Source organism: Calonectris borealis, chromosome 5, assembly GCF_964195595.1.
Source record: "Calonectris borealis chromosome 5, bCalBor7.hap1.2, whole genome shotgun sequence".
Taxonomy (NCBI): Eukaryota; Metazoa; Chordata; class Aves; order Procellariiformes; family Procellariidae; genus Calonectris; species Calonectris borealis.
The window spans coordinates 19,030,699-19,050,709 of record NC_134316.1 but is presented as its reverse complement, the minus strand read 5'-3'; the positions used below and the strand labels follow the sequence as shown (position 1 = coordinate 19,050,709).

At 40.3% G+C, this 20,011-nt stretch overlaps 1 protein-coding gene across 1 annotated transcript in view; it reads right to left on the bottom strand.

Annotated features, from left to right (window-relative positions):
• Positions 1 to 458: 458 nt before the first annotated feature.
• The window catches only part of CCDC88C (coiled-coil domain containing 88C), a 103,685-nt gene continuing 84,132 nt past the window's right edge, over positions 459 to 20,011 (bottom strand). Inside the window, exons 21-31 of the mRNA XM_075151255.1 lie at positions 16,319 to 16,462; positions 14,610 to 14,796; positions 14,227 to 14,372; positions 12,721 to 12,810; positions 11,652 to 11,893; positions 7,565 to 7,747; positions 7,098 to 7,166; positions 6,241 to 6,309; positions 5,236 to 5,537; positions 4,016 to 4,231; positions 459 to 2,796 (exon numbers count right to left, since the gene is read on the bottom strand). Coding sequence (XP_075007356.1) covers positions 1,783 to 2,796; positions 4,016 to 4,231; positions 5,236 to 5,537; positions 6,241 to 6,309; positions 7,098 to 7,166; positions 7,565 to 7,747; positions 11,652 to 11,893; positions 12,721 to 12,810; positions 14,227 to 14,372; positions 14,610 to 14,796; positions 16,319 to 16,462 — 2,662 coding nt within the window. The 3' untranslated portion in view covers positions 459 to 1,782. The remainder of the gene's footprint in view (positions 2,797 to 4,015; positions 4,232 to 5,235; positions 5,538 to 6,240; positions 6,310 to 7,097; positions 7,167 to 7,564; positions 7,748 to 11,651; positions 11,894 to 12,720; positions 12,811 to 14,226; positions 14,373 to 14,609; positions 14,797 to 16,318; positions 16,463 to 20,011) is intronic.

Here is a 20,011-nt window from a genome sequence, read left to right as displayed (position 1 = left end):
GCAGAAAGTTCCTTTTGCCATTCTCTTCATGTTCAAAGATGAATAATTTCTCACTTTTGCAAGGCATCCTGAGAGTTAAGCACGAAACAGATTGTACAAAATGCAAGCTTGGTCAAAATTGACAGCATGCTTGGCACTGTCTGAATTGGTCAGAGAAGCATAAAAACCTAAAAGGTCTGATTCTACTGATTCTGGAAGTCACTTAATTTGCATGATCAATCCTCCTGAAGTCTTCAGTAAGAAGGTTACAATCAAATGGAAAGATCACTGATATGTCTTTTGTAGCAACACTATAAAAACGAACACAACTCTGCCACACAGAGATGCCAATCAATACTGAGGCTTACACAAAACTACTGCAGACACATCTCCATCCAGCACCACAAATCGTGGTTTGTTTCCCTCCTCCACCTCCAAGGAAAAAGAAGTACAACATCCATCTATTTTATTTTAATCTTTATTATAAACAGTTGTGTAGTTTCCAGAATGGGTTTACTACATACTAAATAACAAAAACATCCTCAAGCTGAATCAGTTTTAGCTTTTACTAGATTAAATCAGAACAAGCAAAACAAGTTGGGTTTTTTTTGTTTTGTTTTTTTTTTTTTTTTTTTTTAAGGATTTAGTCTATTGCAAGAAAAACACTTTTACAAACATGAAATAGAATTAAAGATACACATTTGATCATATATACATAAGCAGCTGATGACACTCTGGACTGAAACATACAAGGAACTTCTTTCCACATAAATAGATTTTTAAAAGTATATTTCTTTCACATGTATACAAAATTATTTTACTTTCTATAGTGAGAAAAGTTCTTGGAGACACAAACAAGGATTTCTAAGAGACAAAATCCCACATATTGCTTAGGATGTGGGCTTTCATGCACCCAAGGATGTAATAATACAATTTACACAGCATTCCTATACAATACTTCAGCTTCTTATATACATACTTACAAGACACTTTTGTACATGAGATGCCACCTTTGCAATTGAAATGGCATCTCCCCTGAAAGGCTGCATTAGTTCCAGTGTTTGTAGAAAAGATACAATAAGTTTCAAAATGCAGCACCACTTGGCTTGCAGAGACAAGGATCCACTGAGCTGCAGCTACCGTGAAGGCAGTGGGGTAATTACACTGGCCTCTCTGTGTCTACACAGTCCCAGCGGGGAAGATGAAGATGTGACCCTTGAAGTCTACACGTTACCTCTATAAAATGTGGCTGTGGCAAGAACAATTGATTTTAACAGATCCATGGCTAAAGCCACACACTTTTGTTCTGCAGCTTTCTCTTTAAGCTACTTAAGCCAAGTGTCCGGTTCTGTCTTTGGGGGAGAAATTTGGCTTTTACATGACCTTTTCAGGATGGTTAAGTTATTTATCAATGGTGGGACTGGGTTCAGCACACACACACGACCTGTGAAACTCTTCTTTAATGCAGGTAGAAGGGGTGCACAGTGCAGCGATGACAGAGGACCCTGCTAAGCTTCTCCTGGAGTGAGGAACGCTCAGCACCTGTGAGAATCAGGTGCCAAGCCTGCTGTGAGATTAGGTCAGGCTTCCACTTTGTTTTAGGCACAACAATGTCAAAAGAAGGGCTGGAGTTTTTTGCTCCTTGTTTCTCTTAATCATACTTTGTCCAACTAGAAAACAGTACCCAGAGGACACTCAGAGCAGCATGCAGGTGATGCCTCCAAGACCTGGCACAGTGTCTAGACAAATGCTACCTGGACATCAGCAACGCCAAACACACACACTACTAGCTGCATCCGTGGGTTACACACACCCATACTCATACCAAACCGTCTGCTGATCCCCCTGGGGATCCGGAGACCCGGGAGTGCTGTTGGAGCTGCTTCCTCTCATGGGCTCCTCCATAGCCCCAGCGCTGCCTTCTGGCAGCTTACCCTGGCACTTTGTAAGTAGGGCGTCACCCTGGCCTTGCCCTAGGGAAATACTTCCCTCAGTGCTGCTGGAAACAGCTCTGGCAGGGGCCACTGTGGCCACCTCCCCAGTACGAGGGGCTGGCTTGGGTTTGACTTTAGAGGGAGTGTGTGATGCGGGTGAGTAGTGTGGCCCAGGGTTCACACGCTCCTGTTGCTGCACGTTCAGATTGCTGGTGGATGCAGTGGGTGAGGCAGACAACTGGTGGAAGGAGAGTGGCCTCTCATCTTTTGGTGAGGCCAGGGAAAGGCGCCTCGCATCAAGCTGCCGACAGCGGGAATCGACACCTTGCAAGGAACCTGCCACCTTTGCAGACTGTGGCCTCTCTCTTAAGGCTGCCTGGGAGCTCATTGGTGCAGAAGCCCTAGCGGTCTGACTGACAGCGTCCTTGCCCCCACGCAGGTCTGCTGCTGACTTTTGATGGCTCTCCTGCCTGTATGTCTCCGGGCCGGTGGCTCTGAGGAGGTCTGCAGAGGCTAAGCTAAATGCCCTGCTCAGTGACGTACTCCTCCTGCTCGCGGTTCCAGGCTGCTGAGGCTGTGCCATCTGCCGCACCCCACTGGCGGGCTGGTGCTGTGGCGTGTGAGAAAGCTTAAGGGACCCCTGGGAGTTTGCCAGAGGCTCAGGTTCGACTTGTCTGAGGTTTGGCTTCATGTAATTTCCAGGATTAGCCGTTCTTCCTTCTTCATTGGCGATGGTCATCTTTACAGTTGGAGCAACAAGACTAGCGGGCATCTTAGCAGCCTCCTTTCTGGACGGCTGAACCAGCAGGTTCCCAGCAGCTGAAGGCTCATTTGCTTTCCCAAAATAATCGCTGAGCAAGTCATCTCTGTTATTGGAGGTGTCCTGGTGTGAGAAAATACGCACATGCCACATTAATTGTCACTTTTTGTTTAAAGAATCATGCAGAGCTTTGTGTTCAGATAATTTTCCTTCCCACTTAATTCAATCCAAATACAACCATAGATTTTATATTTAAAGTGGGGAACAGAAGATATAAATGTTTACAATGGGTAGAAGTCAAATCAAGGAGTAAGTGCTCATCATAATTAGATCATGACAGCCTTGTTTGCCAGATTAATTGTCTTAAATTTAAAAAATTTCATCTCACTTGCAACCTGGGCAGCAGCTCTTTTGCTTCCTTTCACATCAGCCACTGTCACTGTAAAATCAATTTCATGTTAATGACAGCCATTGGTATCAGGAGTATCAATGACGGTCTGTCATCTTCCAGAATACAGTTCGTCTGGCTAACACCCTACTGCAACTTCAGGGATATAACAGGAGGGAATACCTTGGGGAGATGTGCTAGCATTACAAAAAAGTTTCATTGCTTCTCCGTCGATTCCCCTCACCTCTCCCAGTCAATATACTATGTATGTTAAAAGCTGCATGTACAATATAATGAAATGTACAAAAAATCATTACAAAAATGGAGAAATTATTGCTTGCCCACAATTAACGTAAAAATTTCAAGTCAGACAATTAAACTGGCAGTAAAAGAAAATATACAATGAATATTTCATGGGGATGGTCCATGCAATCCAAAAACGGTGACGTTTGATCAGCTGCCATTAGACTGTTAGTATGAGGCATGCTCAGAATAATTAAGGGACATGCTGTCTTCACAAAAAATGTGCTGAAACAAGCTCATGGAATTTATTTCTTTACTCTTCTGTAGGGAATATGTTAAAGCTTGATATATTCATTTCACTAGCGTTCCAAACGTTTCTTCTAGTCACAAAACGCGTTGCTAGAAGTGAACACCATCAATGGTAATAGTGCAGCAGGAAGATTTCTATGCTCAATGTAAATGTTGAAGTGTTAGGGTTATTTTTAACTTCACTTTAAACTTCTGTTACACACATTAACATTACAGAATGACTAGTTCTCCAAAAACACACACGTTTATGAACAAGCACTGGAAATACTTTATGAGCAATTAATGCAAGTGATCTGGCAGCCTTTAAAATAACAGCTAAGTATGCTTCTATAGGTATTAATACGCGAGCAAAAGCCATGGTAAGTTGGGAGCTGTTGCCTTCATAGCAAGAACAACGGATACCCTGGGGATATACAGTGAAGTAGATCTCCTATTTCCCCTGCCTGTTCTGTGCCTCACGCTGTCGGGACATGAATGACTGAGGACTGATTCGAGTGACTGCGAAGGTTCCTGATGGAGGGAAGGACATGGGGAGTAGCAAGAGGGATACAGTGCATCAGCTTCTAACAGAAATTGGTGCAATGAAATCATTTCACTCTCATTTAAACTGCGCCGACGCTGAAAAGGAACAAGGATGACAGAAAGAATGAAAATGGAGACATGGTCAGGTAGTTAGACAAAAAAAAAAAATCAAATTTTAAACATCTCTAAAAGCTAAGAATTGTATTTAGGATAAGGAGGGAATAGGAGGTATATTTAAATACTGCTCTGAAAACTCAAGGACCAGAATTTACTGATGCCATAAAATGGTACAGCTTTGTTGATTTCAATACTGTTACCAAGGCATTCACGGAACAGAAACATCTGTTCACTTACACTATCAGTGAATTTTTCTTAGAGATCTTAACATGCCTGATACTGCACCGCCTCACTACTGTACAGCATGTCTGAGCAGTAAAAGACAAATGCCATCTAGAAAACAAACATTTCATTTCTGACAAAACACTTCAGTGTGTGGCATATTCTTGCAGTCATTGAACCAAGAGAACAGTGCCAGTCAGCACACAAACACGCAGCATGGTGAAAGCATCGAGAACTTCCTTCGGCAAGAAAAACATTCTCTCTCAAATGCACTGATGGTATTTTCAGATTAGAAGATGGTTTTAACAACTGCATATTTTGCACTTCAACTGAAAACTACTGTTAGGTTTCATTTCTAATTACAGATTTAGCGACTGAAAATTACACAGAAAACTTATCAGTTCACAAATAAAAATACCTGGAGCTGAGAACTAGTGATATAACACGAAACCTTGATCACAAGTGTTTGATATTAAAAAGCCCCAGCAGTCCAATACATAGTACTGCAGTGAATTATCTGCCTGACTTGCCACAGCTGATACACCAAAATAATTAGCAGAGTGCTGTGTGAAAGTTAATCTTGCCTTAGTTTTTGGAACTGTTTCATTCATTTTGCAAGATTCGATAGTTCTCTGCAAGTTCCACACGTATGAACATGGAACTTCTTGTCTTTCCTTGTTTCCCTATGCTCTCATCCCCCTGAATCAGCTTTGCACAGTTTTTTGACATCTGAGATGGGCTATCTAGCTTTATTTACTTACACTTGGTGGGGACAGCCTGTTGCTCTCTTCCAAGAACTCTTCCAAAGTTACCATCTCACTGCCAGGTGAGGCAGAGCGTTGCCTGCCTGTGTAAGACTGGGATGGAGTACTCTTCTGAGGTATATCATAAGAGATCAAACCATTCCTGTGGGAGGAGGACTCATGCCTGCTGCTAGGGCTTAAGACTGCAGAAGTGGAGTGAAAGGGATAGGTGTCTCGGAGCAAGGCTGGTGCCTCTCTGCTTGCCACCGTATCTTCACTGCTGAGGCTCTCGGTTCTACCATGGATATGATCTAAGGAACCTGAGGAGAAGCATAAATATCATTAAAGACACTGTTCTTCCCTCATTTCAGTAGATTTCTCACTGAGGCAGGAACTTTATCATCAGGGCCACTTCCACACAGGCTAGGTGGCATTTTTGACCTTACTTTCTCCTCCCACAGAACTCAAGGCAGTCAGAACTTTGACTATAGGAATAACACAGATAGTAAGGGGGCCTCTTTACCACCTCTGTGCCACTAGAAGATCTCCCAGTCTTGGCTGTGAGTGATCTGAGAGTCAGAACCTGCCAGTGGGAAAGCAGAAAGTGGATTTTTCCACAGTGCCAGGTCTCCTGGCATCCTTCAAGATGCACAACTTCAGCAAAAGCAAATCTCCAGAGCACACTGGTTCTATACACAAGCTGTGTACAGAGTAAGGACAGCAGAGACCTGTTGTTGTAAAAGGAGTCTAAGAGCGGCCTGGTATTTCCCACAATATGATGCCAGTTAGACTGAAGCAAAACTAGACTGCCTGCCTTAAAAGCTACCTCTTGCCAGAATCAATCTTAGAAAAATACTTCTTGCCAGCAGTTTTGAGTCCCAAGACAGCCATGTCCAGATTGCATAATCATTACAATTTCGAAACAACAGACTTCAAATTTAATTGGAAGGAAAACGACATTTTGCACACAGTTTCATGGAATTTCACTTCCTGTTTGTCAGAACTCAGCTGTAAAAGCTTTACCTTTCAAATTGAGAGGTGAACTACTGCTGGAAGCGTTTCTACTGCTCTCTAAACTGTTTGGCCTGGACACTGAAAAACACAAAACAAGCATTGAACAAACAGATCTTAAGTTCCTCTGATTCTCTAAAAGAGAAGACTTGGCTACAGTCTGCCTTCTGAAAATAGGACCTGTGCAATCAAGTCACTTTGAAAACATTAACAACGTAACATACACAGGATGCCAAAGTCTGGACAGAGTAGAAACCGTTTTCATTTTTCAAGTCAAGTTGTTCAGAATCCATCTTGTTTTTCTCACTTATTTTTTGCAAAAAGAAGTATGTTCTGGGTTTTGCTTTTACAGCAACTGTAAACAAAGTAATGTAAATACTGAAGAAGTTCAACAATAAGTTGCTGTCTCTTTCTCATTTTTTTTCTTTGGAAGGAGCTGGTAACCAGCCTGCAAATTAAGTCTTCCACAAATCTCTAAGCAGGCCGTGCTGCTGCTGCACCAGTGTTCCCGCTGTGCATCCACAACCCCACCCCGAAATTTTTAATTGCTGATTCACTCCCTTGATGAAGGAATTGAACATTGTCCAGAAAAATCAGCAACAAATCTGTAGGACATGCATTAAAGGGTCCATTGCTGGGGCAAGGCAACTGGTCTCAACGTCAGCATTGTTTTTGAAAATTTATTTTGGGAAAACATCCATTAAAAGCTTCTCAATAGAAAAACAGAAGTACACCAAAATGGTGTTGTGTTACTACATCTCATTCTATCATGTTAATTTAACTAAAATGCAGCAGGACACTTCACGTGGATGCAGCGTAACAACTCTTAATGTAGAGGTTTAGAGCATTCATATATGCTACAAGCTTACCGTGCTGTCTGGTGCTTGCAAACTCCACCTCAGGGGACTGTTCACATAGATTATCTTCTGAATTATAGTCTGAAAAGAACACAAAACTTAAAAGGCAATATTAAAACACAGGAAGGTTAATCCTTCAGGTCAGTCTCCAATGCATTCTAGCAATGTAGAAGACTGAGTTGATCAAGAGGGTTTTATAGAGCCAACACTGGAAGAGCAGCCATCTTCTAACCACTGCTGCGAACCACTGGGCACGGGAGAACTGACATCCAAATGTGGTCTGTCACGTTGATGATGTTACAAGAGTAAGGAAACCCTGTATCTGATGAATGAAACCATTAAGCAGATAAAGTAGGAGTGAAAATACTAGCGCTCTGGTTTTGTACTTGAATGCCACCTAAAGTCATGTTTCACCCACGCAGGAACTACGAAGTAGCCTGACTTGTACTAACAGCTGGTATAGCAAATGCACCGCACACCTTTTGGTCTGCTCTGGAGCCTGGAGATGGGGGTGGAAGTGTGCAGATGAATGGCTGAGGTCGAGTAAGTCCTGGGACCCAGCTCCACACAGCAGTGTTTTGTCACAGAGTCTGCTGAGATTTCAACATTATCATTGCTGCCTCCGTGATGGGAATTCCTCTTTTGCTTTAGGTCCATTAACACTGAGGGGGAGAGAGGTAAATAAATACGAGACAATGAAAAATAGCATTAGGAGATTTGTATTTATCTGCCCATACAAACATGACAAGCAGGCACAAAGAAACTGCACAACAGAGGCGCTAGTTTTGCAAGCTTTTCCATAAACAGTTCGATATTGGATAGGAAATTTCTGCCACCAGTTTTTCAATCATGTGTGCTCTCTGTAAAGTGTGGGAGTGACAAGGGCTGCTTAGTGCCAGTGGGAGGGTTGATATTATACATGCAACAATTACCGTGAAAGGAGGAAGAAAAGGAGCAAAGACATGAATGCAGATAAGTGAGGTGTGAAATTCCCATAACATTATTCCTTGCAGGTACATTTTACAAGCACTTACTTCAGTAATAAAATAGAATAAGGAAAGAGTGACAGAAGTCACACTTTTATTCAAAGAGAAATAATGCCCATTTGGAAATTACCTAGTACAATCCACACACTAAGCTAATTGCTTTCAGGTTTAGATCATTGCTGTGGTAAGAGCTCAGTCTCTACACGGTTAAAACTCTGCTGCTCTTATGATGCTCTAGTGCAATGATTTTTAAGTGGAATTCCTGGGATCTTAGCATGATAACAACAAAAACTACCTGTTAGAATATTATTTAGATTCAGAAGGCTGAAGACATCTTTCCTACTGATGAGGTAGGTTAATTAATTTCTTGTAATGTGAATGTAATGCTTTAAGGCACACATAAAATAGAACAAAATTTAAAGAATTTACTATGGGAAGCACCCTTAACGAGATGTAAAGATTCTAGTTTTCTATATATTTCTATGGAGTACTTGCTTAACTAATAGTAACTAAATTCTGAAAACACAGCAGAGTGCAGTGGTCAAAATAAACAACTTGCAGAGACAGACAGTTAGTTCAAAGCACAGGGCAGCAGCAAAGCTGTATTAGAGAAATGGACCGAGTTACTGTCATCTTAGATGACTCCTGGAAGCTGACTTCAGAAACAATGTTTTCTCCCACAGTCTGTGTGGGCTCCATAGCACAGGGCTGGCACTTTCTCTCAGAATTGAGGTTTATGGCACGCCTGTAGGGGCAATTACTGGCTAAAGCTTGCCACGCAAATCTGTATTTCTGATTGACTTTGTAGATGCACTTAACACCTTCCACAGATGCCAAAATTATTAATTGCCCTGGAGACAAATGTTCTCTACAAATCCCAAAATGAGCAGCAACAGGTTGCTGTGCCAGTGTCCCTGGTTGTGCCACAGAGGGACCACTTCTCAGAGTGAGAAGGGAGATAAGATCTTTTGGCTTCTCTGCTGAGCTCTCCGTAGCGTATTGCCTATGGTGCATACGTTTCTCTAAGACAGACTGGGGACTGGACCCACACGTTCATTTCAGAAGCCACCAGATTGTGACTATCAGGCAGTAAGAATTCTGGGCAATGGATCCATGATGAAGGTTATTCCCAATCTTAAGAGAACAAATCTATTTTCTTCTTCCAAAAAAAATCTGTCAAAACTGAAGCAGTAGAAACTGAAACTTTAGCTCTATTCAAGATGAATTTTCATAGCTGGAAGCGTAAAACCTTACTAAACAATAGGTTTGAATGCAAACGTCAAGACACTTTGCAGAGAATAATTTTCCCAGTAGCTTCCACTCTATATTCAAAGCTAGACTATTTAAAAGCAGACAAAGATGTTAAAAAACCTGCCATTTTTAGCATTTAGTGGCATAGAATATTGCAAAAACCTCCAGGATTTAAGACTGCTTATATATTAGATTTGTATTTTACTAGGACTACAACATTGCAGAAAGCATAGCAACAGCAAATCAGTTCAACACTTGAACTGGACACGATGCAAGTATATGACTGCAAGAAAATATCGAAGCGCATAGCAACTTCACTTACTTACAACATGCACCACAGCCAATATACATACGCAAACTGTATGCCATGAGGTCCCCTAAAAATGTGCTGCATTGAAGAAATGATCCACAGTGTGCAATAGTGATTCATCTTCCACAGGAAAACTTAAGTCCATGTTCACTAATCTGTGCTTGTATTTAGAGTATTGTAAAGACATGCTGAGTGTTTCTATCAAGGTGTGTGTTCTTTTAAAGCACGTGGGATTTTTTGTTTGTTTGTTTAAAGTATTTGTCAGAAATAAATGAAGATAAATGCTAAAGAGAAGGTGTTAGAAATCTCCCAATTCCGGGAAAGAAAGAGGTTCATTAGGAGAGGATGGGATGTCGGAAGAAGACCAGAACCGGAGCCGATTAGAGAGAGACTGATGATTCGATGGAGACTTAGGAGACTTTTCTTTATCCTTGATTTTGCTTCTCAAAAAGGCAATCTTTTTGCGCTGCGCAGCTAAATTGTTATCACCCAGGTATCCCAAAAAGAAGAAGAAAAAAAAAGTAAAAAACCCCTTATAAATAAAACTTAAAGTGTCTTAAAACAGATTAAAGACTACACAACCAGTAAAAAACGAAAAAGGCTAAACAAAGATTAACACATATATTTGGAGGACTGATTAACGCATAGTTAATCTGACCCAGATTAATACATATACATAAAATATAAGCAAGTCCATTAAGAAATTACTGTTAGATCATCCAAAATGTTTTTACTTAATAAGGGAAAATCAAATAGGTGTGCATGTTACTTAGTGATAATATACTCAAATTTCCTAGATGTCTTCTAGACCTTAATACTGATGCTCATCATCTCAATATAAGCATGTTTCATATAACATCAAAAAGAATGAAGGCCCAGAGACTTTCTGTTATCTCTAGCACTCCATGACGGCCTTGTTCTGTGGAAACCCAAGCCCAAATTCCCAGGTTGAACTCCGGATACATGTTAAACACAACATCTCCTGGAATCACATGGATGACTTGAGACATGCATTTTTATTTTAAGTGAATCAACAACCTCGAAGAATTAGAATGGAGAAAGAGAAATATAAAATCCAATCAAAACAAAAACTTCAGCGAGACATACACTTGCAGTAGTTTATAACAACAGTTCTGCCCTCCTCAGCTGCTCCCCTTCTGTTTCCCACACCCCCCAGTGGGAAGACAGGAATTATTATTTAGGGATTAATTTCAAAACTGCTTCTTGAAAAGTATTCCTGGAGGACAACGATCTACATATAGAAGCTAACAGAAGCAATCTCAATAGAATAAGCAAAGCTTGGAATATATATTACATTTAATAAAGATCACAGAGTATTTATTTTGAGGACCTTTCGTTTAAATTTCCCATAATTAGAAACACTTGATTTACTGTATGAACTAACTAAACAGAAAAAGAAATCATTCCATCTTCCTTACGTTCAAGTGTTCAAAAAAAAATTTCATCATTTTACATTAAGAAATTCTTAGTTTGATTCAAAGTCAAAACACGGTATCATTCTCCGAAATAATTAGGTAACAACAAATAAGCATTTTCTACGTTATTTCTTTTGCATGTGCGCCATCTCCTGGCGTTGGCTGTAAGAGCAGCTATTACCCATTTGAAGAATAGTTGCTCATGAACCATGATATTGTAAGGTCCAACTTTAAACTGCTTTGTGGCAAAATCCCAGTAAATGAAGTATTTCCGCAAAATTACTCAGTAACATGCAATTCATTCAGGCAAACCAAGAAACTATATACAAAAGCTGAAGGGAGAAGTAGAAAAAAGGAACAAATCAAACTAAAACCAAACCAAACCAAAAAAACCCCCCACCTTTTAGTTTAATCAGGTTTTTAGTTTAGGGTTTTTTTGCTTACTAAAACTTACAGTTTACTAAAAAAAGGGATATAAAGCATAATGTGATGGAGTACTAACATATCCTATATATTAAATCTTTTAAAAATCTTTTCAAAAAAATACTGTTCAGCTCATGAATTTAGGCTGGGCATTCCTTACCTTTGTTTGAAGAACCCCTAGGGTTCTCTCTCTCTTCCATGGAGTTTGACCCTTGAGAGTTATTATCCTGAGTCTCTTGTTGATGCTTCAGTTTTTGGGAGGCAGATGGAGAGTTTACCGTCTCTGGGGATTCAGAATGCCATGAAGGGCTTTCTGCTGCTGGTTTCAACCGCTCCCTTGTAGTCTCCTTCTTTGGCTTGATTAGTTTGACTAAGGCTCTGGCTCCAATCCAGTGGTTTTTCCTGATAAAGCAGGTTTTGTGAACGGAATTCATAAAACAATACAAGAAATACTCCCTCAAGTTTACAGCTGTGCTAAAGCCGTCAAGCCATCCTACACTCTTATTTGTTTACTGTCATGAATTGGTTGGAAAGATGCAGCATGAATTTCACAGAGCTTGAGATCCATTTCTCTCCCAAAGTCAAAATTATTTTACAGAAATATTTCTTCAGCATGAGAAATGTGAGAAAGACAACCATTCCCTCTGCTAGAAATCTAAACTACACATATGGACCCACATAAGACATTTTAACAGTGTGAAAAGCTCTACTACAGGAACAGACTGAGAAGGAAGGAAATGAAAACTGCTTTAAAGATGAATCCCTCTCTTTGCTAAGGCTATCAGTCAGAACTATGTGTGGTGGAATTAGCTTGGCTCGTTTTTGTTGTTCTTCACATAATTTTTTAAAGTCCTTTCTCTCCAATGGACTGCTTATGCCCTTTGAAAGAGCAGCTCTGGAAGCTCCTACTCCTGCTTAGTCACCATACTGGGGGTCCCTCCCCTTCTAGGGACAAGATGATATTCATCAGGGCAACGTGGCTCTTTTCCAATTAATACTGTTTCAGATTTCAGTATTAAAACAGAGAGCCTCACGTGAGGTACTGTGATCTATATTAACACAACCTGCTGCTTCAGAGAATAGCTTGCAGAGTGAGAATGAAGAGAGAAGTGGAAATGATGCTGTCCTTATTTCAGATTAAATTTCTCTTATCTCCAGTTATGGAGAGCCCTTTCTCACCCTCACAAATCTGTACAACAATAGCAGAACTGAACCCATATGGGACTTACTTTTTTGGAGTAGGATCATAAAACTTGTACTGATCCATTATCTTCTCTTCAAGTTTTTCCTTGTGTCTCCTTAAGGCGTTCAATTTATCACTGTGAGGGGGGAAAGCACATTCTGAACCATCTGTATGAAATTAAGCATAACCAAAATATTGAAGACCAAAAGCCACCATGAGACTGAAATATCTTCCTATCGCATAACCTTCAAAATCCTACTGAGCTCATTCACTGTATTTAGAGAGGGCAAATGCAAAAGCCTACCAAACTTGTTGATAGGTGATTTTTGTTCAATAAGCATGAAAGGTGAAAGAACAACAGTAGATTGGTGCTAGATTACATACTAATAACTCAGGCAGAGTTTGTCCGGTGGATGTTAAGATTAATCTTATTTTGCTTTTTGAAAATTCGTTTGCTGATTGTTCAGTCTTGTTCACAGATCACTGATAATTACGCAAGTGTTAAGATCCTTACATAGTTTCAATTTCTTGTCTACATGACAACTGGGTATTTTATTCCTGTTCTGCTTACTCTGTTGTAACTAGAGAAATAAATGTTTGATCTTTGTAAGACCACTTTGGTCTCCTGCAAGCAGTGTCAAAGCACTTTCAGCAGTGCCATGCAATCTTACTATTTTATTTACTCATTATTTTATTAACCTGTACAGTGGATGTTAGCAAATCTTTTTTCATTCAAGTGGTAGGTCTAAAGTATCTCCATCAACAGAACTGTCAGACACCTTGATAAATACGGTTAGAGTACATTTGAACTGTATTCAGCCAATTTCAGCAAACAATTTTAACATTTCAACCATATAATCCAGTATTGAAATAAAACTCAGTCAGTAACTCCCACATCATCCTGAGGTGCTTAGACTAAAATTCTCAGGATTAAGAACACTTCCTTCTTTCATACCTATAAAAGAAATTCACTGCAGTGAGAAAAGGATTCTTTGTAAATGTACGGTATGTTTCAACAGGGTATCTCACTTGTGCGTGTCACCCTGTGCATGCAGGACACAGCGATGTATGTTGACACTTTCTTCCTTAAAAACAACATCAAAGGAAGTATTTCTTATAATGCAAATGACAAAACCTAGAAGAGTATGAATATTTGCTATTCTTCAGGAATCTAAATATAAAATGACTCTCATAAGACTAAATTTTTCCTGCAACTGAGCTGTTTTTCAAGCTCTTCAGAAACCTTTGAGAAGTACCACTGGGTTTAGCATTCCATCTTGTATAATTAAGTTTTCCACATGGGTTCATCTATATTATTTGAAAAGATCTGTGCTTGTCCAGGTGTCTCCTGAACATCCCCTTGCGGTAAAGCAACACAGAGAAATTTTGTAGCTTCTTCCCATGACATATATCTCCTCCTAAACATCCCCTTTTCTAGCCAGATATCAAGAAGACCTATCATTCCTCTGCCTGTTCTTCCAGTCCTGACAGATGATTTGTATTCTATGTTTGTCTAGATGTCTTTTTTAGTTTCACAATTCAAATCTCTTACATGTACTGTTTCTGTTCTTCATGATACTGCTCCTTGTTCTCCATGTTCTGCTCCAGTAACATCTGATTCTGTTGGCTCAGCATCTGAATCTGACTCAGGAGATGATGGTTTTCTTCTTCCAGATTTCCCTTTAGACGGGACAGCAGCTATTAAACAAAATAGATTAATCTCTCCTCTGCATCTGGCTTCCCTGGAGGAACCATAATCAAGCTAACACAATATCATAGCAACCTAGGATATGAATCTATAAACTTCAAAGTATATGGGGGTATTATTATGACCACATAGCTTGACCTTCTCTATGTAGTGAGCCAAACACTTCACACAATGAATGTTAGCACTCTAACAGGAACCCAGCAGTATACCTACCTATAGCTACTCACCTCACAGTGGTTATCCAGCTTGGTCAGAGAGAGATCCATGGACTGGTGCTGTTCTTTCAGCTCATCGTAGCGAGCCTGCCAACGATTCAGCTCCAGCTGAGAGTTGTTCAAGGAAGTTTTCAGCTCTTTAGTGTGTGAATGCAGCCCTTCATACTCTGCCTTTAGTTGGTTGTGCAAGAAATTCACCCTAAACACGAAGAAGCCAGCAGGCTTATGAAGGACACTTCATAGAAAGTACCTCATATTCAAAGATCACACCATCAGTGTGCAGCTGTCACTGAATCAAATATTAAGTTCCAAAGACTAACTCCCAAAGACATTTTTATTCTAAGCATACAATGAAATTTTATCAAGATAGTAGCAACGGCATCATAAAATACTTCAAATCTACAAAAGAACTGAAAGAAGAATAGATGAAACATAAAACTGCTATTTACTCAATGTGTAAGAAACACACCACAAATTTCTGAGGCACAATGTATTTAAGAGCATTTGGATATAAAGGCAGCTCTATTTGGCACAAATAAAGAACACTCACAGAATTCTTTTCCTGATGCATGAAATATAAGCATTAAAGTGTCCTGAACGATGAGACATTGCAATGTTGTAAGATCATACTGTGGCATTCTTTTACAAAAGAATGTCTACAAATCATGAAGGCATGAAATTAAATAAATAGATAAATAAAAAAGATTAAGTTCTGTATCTGCTGACAGATCAGCTAAGCCTTGCTCTCCACCAGCACTGCAGTCAACATTTTGCAACATCTTCCTTTGTCTCTAGAGAAACTGAGTTGAAAGCAGCAAGCTTAAGGAAACCTGCTTTGCAGAGCTCTGCAGTGTTCTAAAGTACATTATAATTAGGACAGCATATGAAACTTCCGAGACTGAACTTAACATGCCATTTTTAAATATGATTCAGTCTGGCATTGCTTTAACTCGGTATGACCTTGGCCCCTTATTTGTACCAAACTATTTCTCAAAACGCCTTTGTAGTATGAACAGTGGCACTGAACTGGTTATAATGGAGAGCGCCCCAGTAGGGATACAAGTTGGGGGGGTAGGATACGTTTTACTGCTGCATTATGTATAGTTCGGATGCTAGCTCACAAAAGGGGTTTTGACCTGAGTTAACAGTTACCCATATGATCATATGAATCACTAAGCCCACTTTTAATAACAAGAATCAACTCTCTTTCTAGTATTAACAAATGGCAGCTTTCTCTGGGCAGCAGAAAATAAACAGCAATTGTAATTCCTAGAAGTAAATCATATTGTGTAAAAAACATAATACAGTTCTCCTTAAGGGACACAACTGGGTAGGAACCATTTCACACAATTCTAGATATTACTGAGGGTTTTAAGTATTTGTAGTTCTACTTAAAGACAAGCACTTGGAAACAACTCATTACAGAAACGCTTGTGAACTGAACCACACGTGGAAGCTTATTTTGAATGAGCAAAAGTCCTGGGATTAGACCATGTTTGAAGCTCTGAATAACAGTATTTGTTGATAGTGTCCATGAAGCTGATAAATCTTAAATGAGTTAAACAAAATGATCAAATTAACAAGACAGAAATTGAGAAAAAATAACAGACACATTAATGAAGGTATTCTGGAGCTACAGTTAACACAACACAGCACAACTGTATGTTTTGCATAACTGACTTTTTAATGATCTATACAAGGATTTAGCAAGGGAACCATACCTGTCCAGTTCCTCCCTCAGCTTCTGATTTTCCCCAGTGGTTACTGCATTTGATCTCCTCTCTTGTTGGAGAACCTCTCTCTCAGTTTTTAAAACTATTTCCAACTCTTCCAATTCTGCCTTGTATTTCATTAAACTCTTGTATCTGCAAAAAGAAGAGCAGCATACTCTCAGCTTTCATTTAAACATTTTTCTCCCTCTAGTTTAAGATTTTTAATAGGTAATACCACAACGATGAGAAAGAATTTTTTTTCCCTGCCTGCTTAGCTTCATACACATTTGTGTGGTGAAACATCTACCAAGGCTGAAGAATTCCACACTACACATGGAAATTCAGCTTAGTCTGTAAGTCAACAGGGAGGATTTTAGAAAGAAAATGCATTTTTAAAGCAAACTGGAATACAATTACCAGAACCTTATTTCAATTCCAGATTCTGATCATTTGGTAAAAAGCATGTGAGTCTCCAGGGTGAGTGAAAACTGCCTCATTAAACTGGAATCCCATTCACAAATAATTGCCAGTGGCAGGTTTCAAAAACCTGACTGAAAAGCAGAAAGCAGCAGCCAAAAAGCAACAAGAAAGCAGTGGAATGAACAACAGTTTATTAGGTAACAACCTAACGCATATTAGGTTATATGCACAGGTAACAGCATCCTGCATAGGTAATAATCTCCTGCATATTCCGGACAGATGATGAGGCTAGTATCAGTGAGTTGATGGCAAAACACCTTTAAGCAGGGGCTGACCCACCTGCTTGAGTGGCTCTACTTATTCACTAGTAAGAAACTCAAGAGCAACATCAGTGTTCACATCCAGGCTTCTACTGTTACCTGGTTTATACAATTTGTGCATAAATCATTCAGGGAGGGCACGGGCAGAGACAGAGGGCAGATGCCTCAACTGTGTCTTTAATTTTGATCTCTGGAATGCTAAAATAACAGAGATGTGGAACAACTCCCCTGATACTTGGCACAGGCATTGATTAGGCAGGCTCAGCCTCCCTGAGCTGCTACACTGCCTGCATTTACAAAACGCTGCAAAGAATGAGGTAGCTTGAGACCACTTCGCAAAACAGCAAGCTGTTCTCAGAAGACTTTTCTTCCTCTGGTGGTCTCTGTCAGGGTCTGTGCCCATACACACACACCAGCAGAAGCCACTGGGGACACTGGTGCAGTGAATGTCCAAAGTCAACAGCACATTTTTCTGATTGTGATAAAAGGATATTGCCCCGAAATATCCTTGGGCAGATACACCTGTGCCAATCAGGCTGGGATCTTCTAAGTCTTCTAAATCCTTCCAAGCAATTTTAAAACAGCAACTAGGTGGAAGTTGCAGCATTGCTTGAAAAAGCTAGAGAGAACAAGGATCATCTATCTGCGACTTTCATCCCAATGGAGATGAATGCAGAGCACAGTTACTCCGCAGTCACAAAAACTTCAAAATAAAAAAAAAGGCAGCAGACAGCACCAAATACACTGACTCTTGCCAACTTGTTTTTCTTTCAGGCTACATTCCCTTTGTCGCAGGGTCAAATTACAGCCTGTCCCAAATTCCAGTCCATTGAAGGACCACACAGAAAAGTACCTGTCTCCCAGACAAAAGCTGCTTTTTGCTATTCATTCCCAGTAACAGCAGTGGAGTTTAATTAACCTTATTTATTTGTTTTCTTCCTCCATTCAGCTCCAGGACATTTCAAATTCAATGTCCATACAACAAATGGAAGAACCTGAAAGCAGAGGAAGGTTTCACATCCAGCTCCAAGAAGGATTTAAGACAGACTGCATGCCAATCCAGAGTCTCAGAAGACAAGCTCCTCAGTCAGTCCCTTGGCAGAAATTACCATGGCTGCCTCTACAGAAATTGTGTTGTGAATTCTTTTGCCATTTCTGTACGATAGGGCTATTCCATTCATTTTTATCCAAGCCCTCTATTTTTTAAAGAGGGAAGCAGTATACTGGTCCAGTTTTACCAGCTTGGCCCAGCTCCACATGCTGCCTTTGAGCATGAGAACCCCTGAGGTAGACCACAGCTGTTCCCGTAGATATTAGGTGAAAGGTAAGAAAGAAGAGACTGTTTGCAAAAACGCAAGTAATTCTGCATCTCTGGAGCCCTAATGAAACCCCTAGGCAAAATTTTCTTGTAGTCCGGATTCAGCATGGAGTCTACGATTTGAGCAGGATTTGTGCAACCTGACAAACTCTACCACTGGGGGCAAGGTTACCCATCCTGTAGGCTATTCAACACTGATGTTCACTCCACTTGTTTAAGCATCAGGCATTTGGACAGAGGGGTTTTAAAAAGATTTTCTTACAACGTGCCAATAAAATCCATTTTGGCTCTCATGCAATCCATCCCTGGCATTGAACAATCATATTCCTCTTTATTCCTTTTGGCTTTCACTCTTTCTGCCGCTTTGTTCGAAAAATACTGTGGGTAGGTATTTCTGACTGAGAGAACTTTAAAAATGCTCAGCTATGATAAAAGGCATCTGGCAAAAGGAATCCAGAAAAATAATTACCAGCCAGCATTGGTAACATAATAATACAAGTCCCTGCAATATGTAACCATCCACAGCAGGGATTCTGTTCTTCCAGTGAGATGAGTTTTTCCAGTATCTCTGCAGGATTAGGCTTCTTCAGAGTAAGCCACAAAGAAATGCTCAAGGATCTGCTAATCAATTGTAGCTAGTAAGTTATTACCTCCCCCTAATAATGTGCAATATGTAAAGCAATTTAAAAAATGCAACAAAAGAGTCCAGCCTTTCTGTGTTCACTGAGATGGTCAGCCAAACACCACAAAGTCAAGCAACTGCTATTAACGGCAAACGATCCTAACATACTAACTCTCCTTTTCTTGCTAAGTCAAACCCACATGTCTGTGGTTTGCTGGGCTATGACAGGCCATTTCACTGCAGTTACACACAACCCATTATTAAATCCCCACTGCAGTGCTAATACTGTGCAGATAGAGCCGAGGGAGGTTTAATGAAGTTTGCTCAGGTGCAGAAAATATTCTGTGGTTAGAATGCATCAGAGTGAACTACACAAACCTTGGGGACCTCGGCTGTACACAGTGTCAAGAGTCCACAAGCTAACTAAAGTTGCTGTGGATTTTTCTAGATGAGCTGCAGTCATAGGTTTGTGCAGGAGTGCAATTCTGCCTTAAGCAACAGAACTATGATTGCAGTACTGCCACCAACTGAGAAAAACCTTGGAGTTGGGACAACCAAAACCTAAAACCAGTCCTGGTTTCGGCTGGGATAGGGTTAAATTTCTTCCTAGTGCTGTGTTTTGGATTTAGTATGAGGAGAATGTTGATAACACACTGATGTTTTCAGTTGTTGCTAAGTGCCCTCCTAGTCCAAGGACAGCTCCCGTGCCTACTGACTGAGCTAGGTGCACAAGATGGGAGGGAACATAATCAGGACAGCCAGCCCAGCTGGCCAATGGGGTACTCCATACCATGTGACATCATGCTCAGTATATGAATGGTAGGCGTGATCCAGGAAGTACCGATCGTTACTTGGTTATCGGTCAGCGCGGGTGGTGAGCAATTGCATTGTGCATCACTCATTTTGTATATTCTATCATTATTATTATTATTTTCCCTTTTCTGTTCTATTAAACTGTCTTTATCTCAACCCACGAGTTTTTCTTACTCTCACCCTTCCGATTCTCTCCCCGCCCCACCGGC